The 19,996-nt window shown below is 38.2% G+C and overlaps 2 protein-coding genes across 2 annotated transcripts in view; one reads left to right on the top strand and one right to left on the bottom strand.

Annotated features, from left to right (window-relative positions):
- Positions 1-4,838, top strand: part of CLNK (cytokine dependent hematopoietic cell linker) — a 54,109-nt gene extending 49,271 nt beyond the window's left edge. Inside the window, exons 18-19 of the mRNA XM_074992095.1 lie at positions 1,084-1,239; positions 4,692-4,838. Of these exons, the coding sequence (XP_074848196.1) occupies positions 1,084-1,239; positions 4,692-4,838 (303 nt within the window). The remainder of the gene's footprint in view (positions 1-1,083; positions 1,240-4,691) is intronic.
- A 3,451-nt stretch (positions 4,839-8,289) lies between these two features.
- Positions 8,290-19,204, bottom strand: ZNF518B (zinc finger protein 518B). Its single transcript, XM_074992499.1, has 2 exons — positions 19,123-19,204; positions 8,290-12,135 (listed from the first exon to the last, which is right to left on the bottom strand). Exon 2 carries the CDS (start codon positions 11,928-11,930, stop codon positions 8,784-8,786), a length of 3,147 nt encoding a protein of 1,048 aa, XP_074848600.1. The 5' UTR covers positions 11,931-12,135; positions 19,123-19,204; the 3' UTR covers positions 8,290-8,783.
- Positions 19,205-19,996: the final 792 nt, after the last annotated feature.

The raw sequence follows: 19,996 nt of genomic DNA, 5'->3' as shown, positions 1-19,996 counted from the left end.
GAGCTAAAAGTAGTTGAAGCCATGTTCAGATCATAATCAGGTATGTGGTGAATTATATGCAAAATTGAATTGATATTTTAATAGCTTGACTGGTACTATTATTTATATGATGGTATCACCCAAAATGTGACAAGCATTTTCTTATCACCAAAGGAAGCGCTTGCACCCTGAAGACCTGACAGTCTGAGGCCATTATTTTGCAAACACTTAAGCTTATGTCTAGTTTACACACATACACAACCTTATTGAACTCAACTGTAATTGTTAACGGCCCTAATCCTGAAAACACTGACACAATTGTTTAAATTTATGCACATTAATTCCTTTTGATACAAATGGGACAACACAAGTGTGTAAGGTTAAGTATATGCATATATGAATGGCATCCACACAATTATCTGTGCAGTTCTATAACAAGAACTAAGTCTGATAGACTGCACTGAATTTTGCATGTTGTTAAAATGCAGAAATACAATAATACGATGTGAAAAAAATCAAATTTTGAAATGTGCATCTATTTAGATCCATAAAATTAAGCTGAGGTTCAGTACAACATATAGAATTTATGATAGTTTCATAGAGTCCATTAAAGATAGTCCATATCATTCCTTTAATATACATCCAGGTGTAACAGAGGTGAATGACCCAAAATTTTATTTTTAAATGCAATACCCTTGGTATCACGCTATTATCTTCCATCTTTTTTTACTCTTCTTTCTTAACATACAATATTTTCTTCGTCACAACAATTTTTTCATTGTCATAATCTGAAAAAGGTATTTCCATATTAAAATGTTCTGTAATATTGCAATATACATTTCCGTATACTTCTCTCACTATTTTGTATATTGAATAGGTACACTACTTAGATATAATCCCTGAGGTAAATCTGATTATTTTATCAATAAAAAACTGTTATATTTTCAGAAGATATTTTATTTACAAATATATAGTGTTACGAAAGCTACTTTATAGTTCCCACATTAAATAATCCTGTTGAATTTACCTAAAATATCTGTGTTGTTTATAGGAATAACTTACTAGAATGTACAGTTATAACTAATGTTATAATTTATCATGCAGGATGAGACATTCTTGGTCAGAGATTGTTCAACAAAATCAAGCACTGAACCATACGTATTAGTCATATATTATGGAAACAAGGTATACAATATTAAAATACGTTTTCTGGAAGACAGCCAGCAGTATGCACTGGGAACAGGGCTCAGAGGAGATTATGTGAGTGAAATACCATCTGATATTCCACTTTATTGTTTACCTGTTGCACTTAACAGCTCTAAATACTATTTGGGATTAATTATACAATACCCAACATAAAAAAGACTAACTTGTTAGGAGTTTCATTAGAAGCTTCCCTTCACATCATGTCAAATATTTGTCAGCATTTCAAGCAGTTACTAAGGCACAGGAATAATTTAAGGCCTCATCTTGCATGTTCAAATTCACATTTAAAACCAGCAGGAACTTTGCCAGAAAGTAAGAACAGTTCTGGCCCATATAATTATACTACTTCCTTTATATAATTCTTATTTTTTCAGTTTTACTTTATGCATCTGACAGCACATTTGAGGCCTCATTTGTAATGTCAGATTCCCTTTAGCAAATGCAGATTTAGCAATGAGTAAGGAACCCCAGCTCAGGCACAATGAGTTAGACTTGGAAGTAGAAGATTAGAATAAATTACTCATTGATTGTATGTGGCACTCTGCTCTTAAAGAGACCATCCACACCAAGAATGTAAATGCTCTATCCCTCATATTCAAAGAGCTCATTACTAAGTTGTGGCTGTAGCCCACTTCTCTTGGTTGTGAGGCACCCTAACCTGTTGTCTTATATGGTTCTTCACCTCTTGAGGCTTCTTGGGACCCAGGACTCCTTGCGTATGGTCTCTGATTTGCCGCTGCTTTCACATAGGAGAAGGGCCTAGTCTTCCCTTGACACTGTGGCCAGACTTTGTCTAAGTTTTCAAAGCCTCTTCTATCAAAAAGAACACTCTTAAATTGAGCACCACATTTTTGGACGATCCTTTTCCAAGCAAACATCAATAAAGTGGAGGCTAGTGAATGACATCATGCCATTCACAAGATGCACGCTTCAAACTTCTTTATTTTAATGGATTCTGCCAAAATTAGACTCCAAAACAGAAGACAGAACTCTCATAACAATGGAATGAAATTGGCAGTTTGGCACATTATTACATAGTGCCATAGAGTGCTACAAAGTTTCAGACATTATTGTACACTGGGAAAACAAATGCAAACAACTTTGAGAAAAAGAATCTTACAATATAGGTAGGAGAGCAGACATATCAACTTCATCAAGGACCCAAAGTCATAATCTGTAAATAGATTCTAATCTGTGCACAGAGGGAACATACACACTCTAGAGTCTAGACATTGGATATGCATCAAAAGTACAGGTTGAACCTCTGCAGTCAGGCACTCCTCAGGACCTGACTGATGCTGAACGAGGGACTTTGCTGGACCACAGGTGCTCAATATTGTCTAGCAGCATTACCAACACTTCCACTTCCTGGGCTCTTAAAAGACATTTGGGGTAAATTACTGGTAAATAAGAGCACAGAACACTGAGAGCCAGGACTGGTGATTGAAGACAAACTTTATGAGACCACAGGAAACTTGGAAACACCCATGATAAGTGGATGTCCAGTTAAGTAAAATCATACTGGATTAGAGACATTTTCAGATGAAAGAGTGCCAGACTAGAGAGGCTGAACCTCTACTTAGATTACAATGCTGTTCTATTTTCAAAAACAAGCATTTTAATTTTCTCAGTTTTTATCATAAGACTGGTTGGTTTTAACAGAGGAAGTCCACAACTAACAGAACTGACTAAAATCCTCCATTATTTTAATGTTAATTCTGTGTGTATTAAATGTAAAGAAAATACCTTTCCCAGAAACCAAACAATGGGGACTGACTAATGTCTCCTACTAAACAGTTTCTGTGCTGTATTGGGAAGCCCCAGCGAAGAGACGCTCCCAAGAGAAGCATTTCTTTCTATCACACCAGCATGTTCCCTGAAGTGGAGAGTAGAGGGGTAGGGAATGGATGCACTGATTTGGGGGCCAGGGCCCAGTTATAGTGAAAGATCATTGTCACCACGTACTGTTCATCAAAGCTGCCTACTTGTGTTAGGTGCAGTAAATGAAAGAATTCCAAAGCTGCTCTTTCTTGTTTATTCTCTTCTCAGTTTGTCTCAAAGGGATTAAAACAATTTATATGACTTCAATAATTAGAGTAAAATTGCATTATGCAACTTCCTTGTGTGCTTAAATGCTCTTCAAATGTACATGAAATATTTAGTACAGATTATTTCATTGTTAATATTAGGTAAATTCCATCTGTGCATCCACCAGACAAAAAATATAGATGCAGGTTTAGTACTCAAGATCTGTACTTTGCCATCCTCCCTCTAATTTCTTCTCTTCACTTTTTTAAAGGATAATTCTCTTCTCATAGAAATTGTCTGCAGCATGCTTCCACTTTTGCATTAATTTATTTTACCTGTTTTAAAGCTTAATTTATTTAATCCAGCAACTTTTTTCCATCCCAAATACTGGTTTTGATCTTTCCTATACAGACTGTTAGTTGTTAATTAATGCAGATTATTATCATATATGCTCTTTTACATACTTTTCCTTGGAAAGTTTTCTGAGAATTAATTAATTTCACTTAAGCATCTATTCAAGGACAGATTTAGGCCTTATCCTCTTTATGAAAGAGCTGTATTTATTTTAGAACTGTATTTATTTTAGAAAACTTACCTCTCTACTGGCAACTTGATGACCATCAGCATGTCTAAAACCTCATCCAGTTAAACTGGTACAAAGGCATAATACAATGAACACAAATAAAAGAAAAACACACCAAATTTAAAATGATAATCTTGTTGGTGCCTTTTGTTGGCAATTAAGCCACAGTGGTGCACGTGCATATTTTATATATCTAATTGAGCTGACTGAGGGCCTGATAATACAGTGAACTAAAAGAACATTCTGGGAGTTACTAAGAACTGTCAAATCTCATTGAAGTTAATGAAGGCAGGTAGATACTCAGCACCTCACAACTATATTCCCAGCAGTTTCAGGTTTTTTTTTAAAAAGTTATGTTTTTATCTTTTGTCATAACAGCTCGTAGATAAATGCTGTTACAGCCAGGAGCTCAGCATAGTCATTGGAAGAAGTCAAGTTCAGGAAAAAACTAGGATGCATATTATATAATGGTTCAAATAGCTTGTACTGAATATGTTTGGTTTCTTTTTAGTTTTTAAGAATAGTTCAGTAAATAATAGATCAGCAGAGACAGACAGAGCGAGCACTCAATCAGAGGTTAATAGTTATTTCAATTCCTTATGGGCAATGCCACACTTTAAAACACACCTGTGTTGCTGTTTGCTGGATTTTAGGTTGCATTTTATGAGTTTAAAACCCTCTGCCCTGAAAAAAAATAGTTACTATGTTCAGATGTAATATTAAGCAGGGAAGACTACTGTCTACTGGAGGCACAAGGGGATGAAATAGGTGACAGTATGTGGAGGATAGCAAGTGAGGGGAGTTATTTTTTTATATGTGGGCATTGATTTGTTTCTTCATAGCTGCAGATAAGGACTTTCAGCATTTCTATGTTCAATTGTTTTATGTTTTTCAGAAGTTTGATTCTGTACAAGAAATCATTGACTTCTACACACATGTTCCCATTACACTTGTTGATGGAAAGGACAAATCTGGAATCCAGAGAGAACAATGCTACCTAACACATCCTTTTAAATTCAACAGAAGATGCTTCTTACCCTAAGTGATTTTAAATCTGTGTAAATAAGAATACTTTAATATAAAATCTGTGTAAAAATTGGGAGATTACATTATGAGTACAACATGAATTTAACGAAGAGCTTGGGAAACTTGTATGTACTATAATTTCTCATACATGAGATAGCACAATTAAAATTATGTAATTTACAAAAAACAAAACTTCAAATAGAAGGTTTTGCTGCAAGTACATCATACAACTACACAAAAAGGTATGAAGAGAAGCTAACTTCTAACCCTGTCTTGCTCATAAATGATATTCTGTAGGACCACTTACATTACCAAAACTTCCCCATTACTTGAAAAGTCAGTAGGAACCAAAAATAAATCCATGGAATAAAAACAGTATATTAGAACTGCATTACAAAATATTCCTGCATTAAAATAGAAAAGTAGCATCTAACTTGGTGCTTATTATTTAATCATCTCTTTACAGGTGCAGACTATAGGTGGGTTTTTAAACAATCCAATCACTGACTGAAGAGATGCCCAATTCAATATCCATGAAGTCAATTAGAGTTTCCCAACCAACTTCCACAACCACTAGATCTGACTTTAGGACTGGTCTGCATGAGATAAGTCTTACTAAGACGAATTATTTTTTAGCTCAAGCCAACACAGTCTTGCATTTCTAATTCTTCAAAACCTTCTGCAGGAAAAATTACACATGCAATTACTTCCCCTTGTATGGACAATTGAGAGGAAATCAGTCATTACAGGCACTAGAGAATGATTCTGGCCTCCTTAAAAATACATATACTAAAATTTCTGTACACAACTTTGTTTTAATGTAATATATAGTATATATAACAACAACAATGTTGGAGATTTATAAGGTTTCTATCGTGTAAATTTGGCTTGACTATATAGGATAAGCCTTAATTCTGTTCCCCAAACCATCAGCCTCTCTCTCAAGCATAACAAAAAAGCAGTCATGTAGCACTTTAAAGACGAAGAAAATAATTTATTACGTGAGGAGCTTTGGTGGGGCAGACCCACTTCTTCAGATCTGGAGATAATGCTGTACTGAAATATTTCTAGCTTTCTGCCCCAGGAAAGCTCATCACCTAATAAATTATTTTGTTCGTCTTTAGAGTGCTGCATGACTGCTTTTTTGTTTTGTTAAGAAACAGACGAACAGGGCTACCTTTCTGTGACTATTCTCTCACATGCTTCCCACCAGATTGTTTATTATATTTTAATAATCTAACCAATCAGTCACAGGTCCTTTAAGAAACCAGAAACAAGAAACAATATCTTGTCTGGCAGCATGCAGGAAAAAAATTGTTACAGAGCCCAAATAAGGTATTCCTGCCTCTGTTCTAATTTCTACTGGACTCATCAAGGTGCAGATCTTCCCTGACAATCAGAAAGCCATAACCAAGCTCCCAGAGAGCCTCCTTCTGTAAGAATACATGAGAATACTTTCTTAAGTGAAGCTCAGCACAGGAGAAAATCTGGGTCACACTCAACCACAGAATCATTGAAGTAACGGAAGGGAAACTAACCACATACAATACTGCATCAAACAACAAAAATTTAGAGACACGCCCATCTAGGCAGAGACTGGATTCCCTTGAGAAGAGAAAAAAAGTCTGAGCTCTGCTTTCAAATTTTTATAGCCACCACACAATTCAATTTACTTAAAAAAATCATGTTAAAATATAAACATTTCTATTTTGCAAGTTTAATGCAAGGAGAACAGTTACACAGAGATTAACATTTTACATACAAAGATTCTGCCTATTTAACGAAACAAAGGCAAAAACATTACAAAACCCATCCGCAACCTGTTTATAATCCTTTGTGTAGCACAATTTTTCACAATATAAGGTTAATTAAAAAGATATTCATATTTTGCCAGGCATATGTTAAGCAAATAGAGGTTTAAAAGTATTTCTTTAACAGTTTCTACCTGGGTTGATGAGTGCAAGTGAGGGAAGAATTTGGCCAGAAGTGATGTTTTCTGTTAGCAGTTTCAGTATTTATCATAATCTGATATGCCAGAATTTAGAATGAACACTATTTTCACAGTTTAAAAGAAAAACTATATTGTGATATTTGGCTTCAAAAAACACAAAGTGAAATTCTCTACCGTACTTGTCTAAAAAAATATAAATTTCTATTTCAATACAAAATAAGAACTGTAATTTAATTACTGAAAAACAGAGATAATACGAAATTCTGTAGTACAGTTTAGCTTTTCACTACAATATAAAAAGTAGCTAAGTAATATAAAATCTCATTTCTGAAAGAACCAAATATCTGAAGGATTTTCATATTGTACTGAAAAATGATCTGACACAAAAGTTCCACATAGTTGTTTTTGTACATTAGACATAAGTCAAAGATGTACTTCATAGTTTCAAAATATTTACATTTCAATTCAGGTACAGTAAATACATTCTCAAAACCATGTTTATCTTTCTGGAATATAAAAAAACAAAAAAAATATTCCCAGACTATTTTTTTAAACACAAAATGTGTTAATGAGCATCCAATTATTGACTTTACCTGTAGAAATGTGACTGCAAACATGTGCTTCATTCATCACTTGCTGTACATGAAATTCAGAAAAATAAAATGGCTTACAATTTGTGACAAAATAACCAAGAAAATTCTATACATTTACAGTGGCCAATTATTAAACTCCGCTGTCATCCATCCTCTTTCCCTAGTAAAAACTCACCTTCAGTCAGCAAGGCACTTAAGCATGTGCATAAGTCAACTGAGGGATTCTGTTGAAGTCAAGAGGATGACTCACGTGCTATTATTGTTAAGTAGCTTCCTGAACTGAGGCTTACCTATGTGAATTCTAACATGCAAATTCTTCAATTTTAGGATGTCAAAACAAAGATTCTATCGAAAATGTGGATACTACTGGTAACAGAGGTCTACAATATAATTTTCTTTTTATAAGCAGCAGTTTGCTTCTTCAGCTAGCTCTTAATATCTATGAACTAAATGTCAGATTGGCTGGTTAAAGGCTCTATCCTGAAAGTGCACATTTCTAATGGAATTACATGTAGAACTGATCACTACCCCCTACAGCAGGCAGGCATTACTTGTGGTGAGGTTCTAACTCATTAAATCAGAGCATAATGCATCGGAATCACATCATGCCAGCAGCCAGGAATTCGGGCCTCACTCCCAGCACTCTAAGTTCTGCTCCTGCTTGCTTGCACACTATGAAGGTATGGTAAGTAGTCACCTGATTCCTCCTCCCCTCTCACATGCGTGTGGCACAAGACACGACTTGGCCCCTGATATGGCCTATACAGAATTAACCTTTCATTGCCATTCCACATAGTGAGACCAGTTCTGATCTCAGCAATTCCTCATTTACACTCATGTAATTCCACCGACAGCAGTGGAGTTACTTTGGGTCCATAAAACTGAAGTTTAATCAGATTCAACACTGGGGTTCCTCCCCAACCCCCACCCCACTATGGCATTTTAAAAGAAATTAGCTACTAACTTACAATGCATACTATTTTGTTCATCGAAGGGTCAAATATACTCATTAGACACATGCCTAACCTCTGACTAACCTATAGCAGTGAAATCAGACAATTTCACACAGATCACGTAGTTTGACATTTTAATTGCTACTGACCTAGCAAAGAATATTACTGCACATAGTGACCTAGTGAAGAAAATTACACTAGAATATTTACATAGCAAATCATTTCCAATTTTTCTCAAAAAAGCAAGGGATGGCCATTATATTTATTGCAGGCATATGAGTGCTATGTAGTGTTTAGCGCTCAAGACTGGTTCCTCATATAGTCCCTAATCTCTAGTACAACTGTCCTGCCTGCTTTGAAAACAAAAAACGAAACAAAAAAAACCAGAAAAATATTTACCGTCTCACTTTCCAAACGAATTAATAATACTCATGTTAAAATAAAAGCAGTAAACTGACATTTTCTCACTTGTGACTTTCTACAGGAAGAGAAAGAACATCCCAGCCTTTCGTTGCTTCTATCAAATGTCTCTGTCCATGACTTATCCATTCTTCCTGGTCTACATATATGCGTCCGCAAAACCAACACTTAAACATACATTGCAGTGTTGTAGCTGGTGAAGTTTCAACTACTCGATGGTTCACTTGTTGGGTCTTTTTTAGCTTCATTTTTAGTAACTTCTGCTTTTTCATTTGTCTAGTTTCCGAGTTCTGAAATACAAGTCGTTTATTATACCGTTTCACACCCAGGAAATTACTTGTTCTTTCAGATAAAACTACTTTCACAACATTACCTTTATACTTGTTGATAATTTTCATTACATTAATTACCTCTGGTGAATCAACATCAGGATGGTTTAACACAACTACAGGCTGATTACGACGAGGACATTTTATCAACTGATGTGTTCTGAGCGGTACAAGTCTAAGACGTCTTGCTGTCAAAAGGGACATTGCCTCAGAAATGCCATTGGTATCCGACTCAATTCTTGCTTTCTTCTTGGATAAATAATCCCTGGAACTAGTTTCTTTTACTTTATTTGTAGGTGCAAGTTGATCTTTTGAGTGAAGCTTGTTCTGCTTACTTATCTCATCACTTTTTTCATCCAACAGCATGCAATTTTGTTTGCTATTACTTTTTGCATTAACCTCTCTTTTTGGTCTATGCCTAAGTGATACGTGTTGATTTCTAGATTGTTCATTAAGTTCACTCTCATTTGGCAAAGGTAATTTATCACTTACTTTTTCAGAAATACTGAAAGGAACTGGTCGTGGTAGGAACATTTCATTGCAACAAGTTGGAACAGCTGATATTTCGTTCTTACCTCCAGTTTCTTTTGCATTCTCACTCCTAGTGACATTCAGGACCCTCAGCACTGTCCCTTTTGGAATGAAAACTGGAGCAGCAATGTGAGTATTTTTAGTCATTCTATTCTTCATTTTTGTGGTAGCTGACAGTGTTTGGGCTGGTTGTTTATTACACAGTTCATTCTGTGGTGTCTGAAGTGAAGATACAGATTGTTCCAATTCTGTAGCAGGTACACTTCTTTCATAGTTGGCTAAATTTTCCTGAGGCAAAGGCATTTCATTAGAAGTACATCTAATACGCCTAGATGAAGCCACCGATGTAGATTTTGCATTACACTCAGCAATGGACATCAACTGAGCAATCTTTCTGCACAACATTGCTGTTGAGGTCTTGTTGCATGCAGTCTTATCCCACTTGATACCCTCTGGGATGTTCTGAGTCCCAGAGCTAAGGGAAAATACAGATGAAATGACAGGACCTTCCGGAAGACTGTCCTTTTTTTCTAAATTCTGCAATTCTAAAGCTTCTAAAAGCTTATTGTTTTGACAATCAGAGTTCTCTCCATTTAATTTATTTAAGCCAATACTTGAGTCCTCCAAAGATGCACTTTTATTTAAAGAAAACTCTCCCTCTCTTTGAGAAGTTTTAATACATTCTTTAACCAAACAGGTATCAAATAAGTTTGTTTCTAGAGAGCTAATGATACGGTTCCTGCATTCTTTGTCATCACCATTTAAAGACACTACATCCTTTGCTTCAAGGTAAGGAAATGAAGACGAAGTGTTGCTCTCCAGAGCCACTGGCAACAAAATATTTTGAGACTTATCTTCAGAGGAGGCAATATATGTGCATGTGGACATGTCCATAGTCTCTTCAGAACAGCATAAATCATTTGTTGGATATTTTTCCTTATTTGAGGATTTAGGACAACTTGTTCTTGACTTATTCTGACTTGGCACATTTGAGTTACAGTCTGAAGTATGAGAAGAGGAGGAATTAAGACATTCAGACTTCTTGTTGTATATATGATCTGTAGCAAGCATATCACTAACACTTGATAGTGAATCTATAGCTGCTTCTGTGGCTAATTCACTTTGTGCTACAGAAGTTACTCTTTTTCCCTTGTCTGATTGTTCTGTACCTTGATTCCTGAGTTCCTCTTCCTCATAGTTGATAGGCTTATTACTAGTTTCTTTCAGAGGAATAAGTTTAAGAACCAAATGTTGTGTGCCATTCATTATTTTTATCTCTAACAGCTGAGCTAAGCAGTTAGCAGGTACCACAAGCTCTGAAGGGGCAATCACTGTTAATGGCATTCCAGGCTGTATGGGCTCTTTTTCTGGAGAATAAACTTCAACTTCAACATTTTGGTTCTCGCGTGAGTTTACTTCAGTTGGTTCCAATATAGTTTTATCCGTACTTAGGCTACATTCTACATCACCAGACAAACAAGCATTTTTGCTCATTTCATCTTGAATCCTGCTGCAAGTTGAACCCGATGCTAAATCTGAAGGTGCATTCTGAAGAACTTTTTGATCACGTTTCTGCTTTTTGGAAAACAAAGTGCTTTGCTTTGGCAAGCCAGATCTTTTTTGCTCTTGTTTAGTAGCCATATTCATCAGCCCCTTCTCAGTAACTGTTCCATGTACTCTTCTGGTATGCTTTACTATATAATCATGTCTAACAGCACCATATTCACAGTATTCACACTGATATGGAAAAGTGCCAGTGTGTTTCACCAAATGCCTTTGGAATTCTCCTTTGGTGTAGGATACATAATTACAGTGTGAGCAAACAAACTTAATCTCCTCGTGCTGAAATACGTGCTTTTTATATTGCAAAGGGTCCTTTGTTGAAAATCGACATTTATCACAGTAATATTTGTCTGGTTGAAAGTTTTTTACTTTAAATGTTTTCTGAGTTTTACTTAGAGATGTTTTTTCTTGATTTTCCAGATCTACGGAAGTGACATTGTCAGCTACAAAATGGAAAGTTGGTAGCGTAGTAAGACTGCAGCTGCTGCAAATGAAGTTTTTGTCTTCAGTCTGCCTATGTTTGTTATGCTTTTGTAATTCATGAACTGGAAGTTTTTGCACACTCCTGCACTTTACACAAAGGATCAATGACAGCTTATCCTCAGTGTCAGCCCTTTGATAGACACAATTCTGGCCTTCAATCCCTTTTGGTTGATTTGCTTTGTCTTCATTGGCTTTCTTTGGAGATGTAGTCGAAGAATTATTTATGTCATTAACTTGGCTTGTATACAGTTTTGGTAAAATTTCCCTCATTTTCTTTAGCTGCATTTCAAACAAGTGGCTCTTCGCCTATTTAGTTAAATAAAATAGCAATGGACACAAACTGTTTTCTTAGTGACAGTCTCACGAATGTGTTGCTATCATTCAGGCAACTGCTGTGGAAAATGAATACATGTGAATAAGTGTTGCTTCAAGTTCTGAATCCATAAAGCTGTAGTTTCAAATCTTTACTAGATTCTCGCAACTTATTGCTCTAAAAAAATAAAAGCAAAAGACTGGGTCAGTCAGTGGAAAAAACAAAAAAAAAAAAAAGGAGAAATTGCTGGTATTCAGTAACCAAATATTTGCCATATAATAAAAATAGCTAATTGCTTAAATAAAATCTTCAAATCTATGTTTCTCTTCATTATTAGACATATTATATACAAACTATTACAGTATTCTTTTGCAGGAGGTTACATCCTGGAGTTGTGCATTATGTAAAATTCACAAAACACAGTGTTCTATTGTATGTTCTCCTCACTAGGTATTTTTTAAATTCTTTAAAACTGACGGAGAGAAGAAGCCTCTCAGTCATTTGAGGGTAAAAGCTAAATTATCATCCTATGGTTACAATTCCATATCTTGTTTGTGCTCAAGACTAAGCAGATGTAGATGTAAAATTTTCTGCCCTTACTCATTCAAATCTATCTCAATAGTCTTGGTATTTGTTGTCCATCAAGTTCACATTGTTAATAACATGTGTTTCTCTACACCAAGGGGATTTTTAAGATAATTGGAAATAATTGAAATCAGCAGCCTTACTAAAGCAAGGTTCTCTTATAGTCAGTGCTAATGTTTCTAATAAAAATAAATTTGGACAATCATAAAAAAGCATGCAGCTTACAGTTTGCCAATCCTAAAAAAGTTTATAATTTGTACTACAGTCGTACACAAAGACCGCAGTCAGGACCAAATCCCCACTGTGCTAGTGACTGTATAGGCATATGATACCTGCCCTGAAAAAATTAAAATCCAATTTGAACACAAGATGCAACAAGTAAGAAAAAAACAAATTAAAGCCAACAAAAGGTTGGACATAAGATGAAGAACAATGGCACGAATTTTAGAAATATCAGGCTGTGAAATACATTCTATATAGACTGATGAGTACAAACAATGTATTTCACAGCCTGATAGCTCCAAAATTCTTTGAAAAACAAAAAGCAATGGAGTTTTCCTCTGTGGTTTCATGTATATAGAATCTGATCCTCAACAGCTGTTGCCTAGATTGTGAGAAAGCTGACATATGTTATCAAAAATACTTACCTCTTTTCTGACAACCGGTGTTCTTTGAGACATGTTGTTCATGCCCATTCCAATCAAGTGTATGTGCACTAGTGTTGGAAATTTTTTCCCCTTGCAGCTCCCATCTGAATTGGCTGTGGAGCCCCCAGGAGTTGCACCACTATGGTAGCCTAATATACCACTGCTACCCCAACTCTTCCTTTGGTTCCTTCTTGCCAGCTCACTGACAAGGGAAGGAGGGTGGGTATTGGAATGGACATGAATAACACATCCCAAATAACATCAGTTACAAGAAAATGGGTAGCTTTCTTTTCTGCTTGGAGCACTTCTCCACCGTGATTCCAATCGGGTGACTCCCAAGCAATTAGACCCTTGAGGTGGGGTCGGAGTTTGGAATCACTGACTGGAGTATGGCTCTGCCAACTATTGCATCAGCTCTAGCCTGCTGGCTGATGGTGTAATGAGCAGTGAACATATGCATCAAGGACCAGGCTACTGCCCTACAGATCTCCTGAATGGGGACCTGGGCTAGAAATGTGGCTGAGGAGGTCTGTGCTCTGGCAGAGTGGGACATGACTGCAGGTGCATGGATTTCAGCCAAATCATAATAGGTGCAGATACAATCTAATATTCAGGAAGAAATGCACTGCAATGTAACCAGGAGACCCTTTATCCAGTCTGCTATCACAACAAAAGAGCTGGGTCAATTTCCTTAACCACTTCGTGCACTCAGTGTAGAATGTTAGGGCTCTGCATATATTGACAGTGTGCAGCACTTGTTACCAACAGTAAGGTATTAAACTGGCTAGGGACTGGACAGGCTTGCCGAATGCAAGAGGGACACTGTTCAGTGCTGACAAAGATGGCAAGAAAGAACGAGGGGCTGGGTGGACTCAGTGCAGAAGCAGTCTATAATAGCCACTGTAGTGGCACCAGTTCAGGGAGCTTCAAAGAAAAAAAACTTCCAGTGCCCATGCACATGATGCGTGCACTCCTGATTGGACTAAAAAAGACAAAGCAAAAATGAAAGTTTTTAAGAATGGAGATATGTGTCTCCTGGAACTGGAAGGGACCTTGGGAGGTCATCTGGTCCAGTCCCCTGCCCTGATGGCAGAAGCAAGCACCATTGCTGGCACCTCTTTGCCCAAATACCTAAATGCCCTCCTCAAGGATTGAACTCAACTCTGGGTTCAGCAGGCCCATGCTCAAACCACGGAGCTATCCCTGCCCACCCAAGTTTTGGCCTCAAAGCATTCACAAAGTTAAATGTAGGTTAGTGATACAGATCCTCCCTCTGTGTAGCACTTACACAGCTACTTCTACGACATGACCCTCGCACTCTGCGAGGAGCAGAGGTCATCTACAAGTCTCCTCCACTTCACTCTCTCCTGGGACAAAAATTCTAGCTGGCTCCACAAATACCCCAGTTGTTGACATTCTATATCAGTAGACCTTCTCCACATTGTCCAAGGTCTTCCACTTTTGCATTTTCCTTGCAAATTCCATGTGAGAGCTTGACGGACTATGCTGGATGATGTTTTTCTGAGACTGTGGCCTAGACATCCCCACTTTTGTCTCCTGATTTCAAAGTCAATTGGTTCTTGTCCTGCTCTGTTCCAAAGCTCCCAATTTGTGATAACGTCTTACCACTTGACGTGAAGGATGTATTTCAGACATCAGTTTTTGAATGTCTGTAGCTTGTGATTTGAAGACTTTTTAGTATGGCAGGTCTTGCATCCACACAAGAGCACTCTTCACATTTGTATTAAGAATCCACAGTTTTATCTTCACAGATATTGTCTGTGAACTCCATATGGAACAGAGAGCGTTGAATATATCTGTTGCTTTCCCTATCCTGGCATTGATATCCTTGTCTGTTCCCCATCTCTGCCCATAATACTCGTCAAGTAGGGGAACTGCTCCACATCTTACCGGTCACCCCCTCCCAGGGTCATGGTGGTGTTGCTGGACTGGATGATCCTCATTGTCTTGGTCCCTCCCTTGTTAATGTTCAGTCCAGTCATTGAGGCAGTTCTGTCTAATGTTTTGACCTTTTCTTTTATGATTTCACAACACGTAAAATCCATTCACATCTTCCCTGTGCAATCATTTCTATAAATATAGATACCTTTGCATAATGCACCTCTAGGCACTGACATTTCAACATATCCATCAGGAGCCACCCTCTCACCTCCTCTTGCATTCTTATAGGTAGATAAGATTTGGGCAATTGCCCTAGGAGAATATTTTTGGAATTACTTAGTAATATCACATGAAGCCAATGCCCCTGGGAAAATACCCCTGGGAAAAAGGTCATTTTTACAATACAAAAGTCTTCACGTCATTCTGAACTTTGGCAGGAATGAGTTACAGAATTCCCGTTTTTGTGCTTGAATCTTTGTTCCACCAATTAATGTCCTTAGGAAATGCTGCCATGGAAAGGGATTGGTTGACACAAATACCTTGGCTCAAAGTCCATCCAGGGCTTTGAAGAAGTTAATTTTTTATCAAAATCAAACGGCAGCCAATGTAACTTTATGATGCACTTCCATAGGTTCTCTTCATTTAGCCAGTATATACTGAATAAAACTGTAGTTTGCCGATAGCCTTATCAATGAAACTAAATTGTAATGATCCATCTCATGTGATAATAACTGTGAGTTAAGTCCACATCTGGAAGCAACACCAGAGTCTTACGCAGCCAAAGGCTGGTTACTGTTGAGCCATCTGGATATCTATGAGTAGCTTTTTATTACTTCAATTCTTTCATCATCTTTATAGTAAGAGTGTTGGACCATTTTGATAGTTGAGGATATGCTCTCATTAGAGAAATTTTCCCCTAATTCTACCTGTCACACCTAAGTTCTTATCTCTGATAGTATCACCTCTGTCTCATCATGGCTGAAGGTGAGCCACTTTCCATCCAAGTCTTTATTTCCTTTGGGCGTAAATATGGCAGGCCTACTGTTGTGTTTCAGATCAAGATGATGATACAGAGCTATACTTGATACAGTATTTATAATGCTGTTCTTAAAAATCTAACATACATTTCCTTCAAAATTTAAATGTTGCATCTGCACAACTGTGTTGATCCTGCCTGCAGCACTCAGATCTTAATGAAGCTGCATCTCAAAAGTAAGGATGAAAAGAACATAAATGTTCTCCTTAAGAATCCTAAGCTTTAAAAAAAAAAACTGTGTACAACCATTTATAGGCAATGTAATTGCACTCAACTAAACAGGGAAGGCAAAAACACACAAAGCTGCAGCCGCCCACTATTTGATGACACAAATGAGAATGAAAAGCTCAATTGTCTTATGTTATTAAAAATGTTAGTACAGCAAGCTTCACCAAATATAGAAAAACAAATAAAAAGAGTATATCAAAAAGGCAGGCCACAGCAGAACACAAGAGATTTTGAAGTTTTTAAAAAAGTTTTGACCTACAATCCATGCAACTGGATTATCCAGTTTAAAACAGAAAGTTTGATACAGTAGAAATACGATAGCTGACTGTCCCTTACTGAGCTCTTCTAACTTAACAGGCCTCACATTTAGAGGAAAGCATATATTTAAACATATGATGAATCCCATCTTCAGATTAGATTTGTATTAAAATGTACCGAATGAAAATAAGCAAAATAATTCAGGTAGTCTTCAGAAAGTGGAAGGAGAAGAGATTAAACAGCAATCTGATGTCTTAATGACAAGACCTATTTTGTTTACCAGGTCCTACTGCTGGTTGTTCTTGAGTGCTGATTTTTTTCCATTTTGTCATTGTGTGGGACAGCATGAGTGAGAATAAGAGAAATATAAATGTTTTACTAAGATGTGAGAATATCCAGAACATCATGAATCCACAGTCTCATGAGGCAACACACTGCCCATTTACCCCAGCAGATAAAGTATGTATTATAAAAAAACAACCCTGGATACATTGTAATTTTTGTTATAACCTTGCAAGTGTTCATAAAGATATCATACAGAAGGGTAACCAAAACAAACTGCTTCTTCCAAGTAGATCACAACCCAAAACAGCATTGCAGAGTATGGATGGCAATAAAATCCAAAGATGGTATTTTGGACCTGTGCAGCGGCCAATGCAGCAAAAAAATATTTAAATATATAAAAAAGGGAAGAGAAGATAATACTGAAAGTATTATAATGTTGTAATATAAATCTCCTGGGGTTACTGTTTTCAGTTCTAACTGCTGTCTTTGAAAGATGTAGTATTACATTTAAAATTTAAAAGAAACTATGCATATTAAAAAGAAAGTGAGACACTAAATTATGTCAGTGGAACTCTCTATACCATGTCTTGAAGAACTTTTATTTCTAAATGAACTTCTAGTCATGTAGTCACAACACGTGCTGTATGTTGAGTTCAAAGTTCTTCCCTCTTTAAAAATAAATAGAAATGTCAATAATACACCATACTTTAAAAAAGCAAAACCATGTACCAGTTGTTAAAGCTTTCCTTTATTGTAACATACAATTATTTCACATCCTGTTCTCATATTAAAAAGTCTCTTACAATGCGAATTGTACAAAACATTAGGTTAAAAATGTGGATATTTTAAAGCATGACGTACACGTATTTTCTCCAGTGAAAAACAAGAATATATTGTAAATGCACTGTGCAGTACTTTAAGGCCCTGAACTATACTGAGAACTAGAGAGGACTATCCACATACCTCAGTGAAGGGATTGGGGCCCTCCACTTACATACCTACAAAATGCTGCTGACAATCTAAGTCTGAAAACTAGAGAGTAGACCTATTGCGATAACTTTAGTCATGCACTCTGAGATGCTAAGTATTTACTGCATCTATAGTTATCTTTGTTACCTATGCTCAAAAGACATCTACATTTGGTATGATTTGATGCCAACTGCCAGACTTTAAAATTAAATAGTTTTCTATTGCATACATTTATACCTATTAAAAATCCCTCAATATTCTAATGTTCGTTAACCAAGGTTTAGTATTATATTCTATGCTTACAGGGCTAGGACGAATACAGTAACAAGGCCTGGCACTGAAGACACAAAACCAAATTATGGTTATCCTAATATGTCTGTTACATCCAAATTCTGGAAACGTACATGTTCTTTAACTTTAGCGAGTCACACGTAGTCTTCTTAGTACCAGCCTGAAAATTTGATACCGAAACTATACAACACATTTGGCTAAATCTAGGATAATGCAGGATTTTCTACAGCACATTAACTGAACTTCAATATTTGTCGTTAAATCATTTGAGGAAATATATGCTTTTCACTACTGTTTCAGGGGAGCTTTTTTTGAAACAGGAATTACAGCTAGATTATCCAAATAACTTTTTTTTTGGGGGGAGGGGGTGGGAGGGCTATCTCAGCTCTTCCCAGACCGTGTGTTAACGTCAGTCTGTCCATTAATGCCTTGTACTAAACTTTCCACAGTTTCCAAAGTAATTCCTCAGTAACAATGTAACTGGGCCGGCCCACAGCAGGCCGCCTGCTCCCTCCCTGCGCTTTGTAAGATTCACAGCAGGGTCCCCGCCGCTCTCCTGCGGGAAGGGAGACATTTCTCACGCTCTAACTGCAAAAAGAGAGGGCGCAGGAGGGGAAGGCGCTGCCAGCAATTCCCAGCAATGCTCCGACCGGCCCAGGGAGGGCAGCAGGGAGCGCGGCCAATACAGACCCTACCGCTCCCCAGCCCCCGCCCGCAGCGCACAGAGTCTACGGGGTCCCCATTCCGCAGCCCCGGGAAGCGGGGAGCTAGGAATGCAGAACAAAGGGCCGCTGGGGAGACCGGAGAGCGCAGCGGGACTGGGGTCCCCTGGGGCTGCTCCCCCGGGACTGCAGGGAGGGGGATAGAGGGGCTGTGGTGGTAGGGGCTGCGGGGCCCGAGCACGCACAGCTCAGCCCGCGCCGGCCTCCCTGCTGCGCCCAACAGGGGGACCCAAGTACTTACCCCCGTGGGTGCGCCTGCGCGCCCCCGCGCACGGCTCGGCTCCACACTCGGCGGCTTACCAGCAGCGGCAGCTCGCGAGCACACGGCGGAACTGACCTCAGCGCCCCACCCGCCGCCGCGCCACCCCATTGGCTAGCGCCGCCGCCTCGCCCGCCCGCGCCGGAGTAGAGCTCTACAGAGCCGCCGGCGAGGCGCCGCGGTGGGGGTTGGCGGGCAGGGCTGCCACGTGGAGCTGATCGGAGTTACCAGGCTCCTGTATGACGGGGCAGCGGGGCGACCCTGCACTGCTGCCCACGCAGGGGCCCGGGGTTGGCCGCAGAGTGCAGCAAAGCGGCTGCCTACGGGCTTGTCTTCAGGTGGCCTTGCAGCATGGTAGCGCTCGAGGCTGCGGCGCCTGCTGGAGACGGGGAGGGGCATAGCGGGCTGAGAACAATCTGTTGCAAAAGGCGGGTCCCTGGGGAGTAAAAGGAACCCTTGGAACAAAGAAACGGTGTGGCACAAACTGGGTTTGGGAAAGTCTGTGTGAGTACGCAAAATACAGCAAAAATAAAGCCACCGAGACTCCTGCAGGTTAATAAACGGGAGTTCAGTCTTATATTCCCCCCCGTTTGATTATTTTCTGTGATTCTTGGGGAGTTCCTGTTAGTTTGTAAATACACATTTGCAGAGTACTGGGTTCTTTACTATTATTATAAAAATCAAGTGCTTTATTGTTCTTCCAAAATAAACATTCAGAAACTGTCATCTTCGTAAGGGAACATGTCGGAAGCATGACGCTGTTCTGAGATGAGCAGCTGTTTTAAAGCACATCAGTAGGCATCATGACTATATGCAAAAATCTGTCATTAAATAAAACCAAATTTTGAAATGCATT

The sequence above is a fragment of the Carettochelys insculpta genome, chromosome 4 (genome assembly GCF_033958435.1).
Source record: "Carettochelys insculpta isolate YL-2023 chromosome 4, ASM3395843v1, whole genome shotgun sequence".
In the NCBI taxonomy this organism is placed as follows: domain Eukaryota; kingdom Metazoa; phylum Chordata; order Testudines; family Carettochelyidae; genus Carettochelys; species Carettochelys insculpta.
Note: the sequence above shows the minus strand (reverse complement) of the source record. Positions and strands in the feature narration are given on the sequence as shown.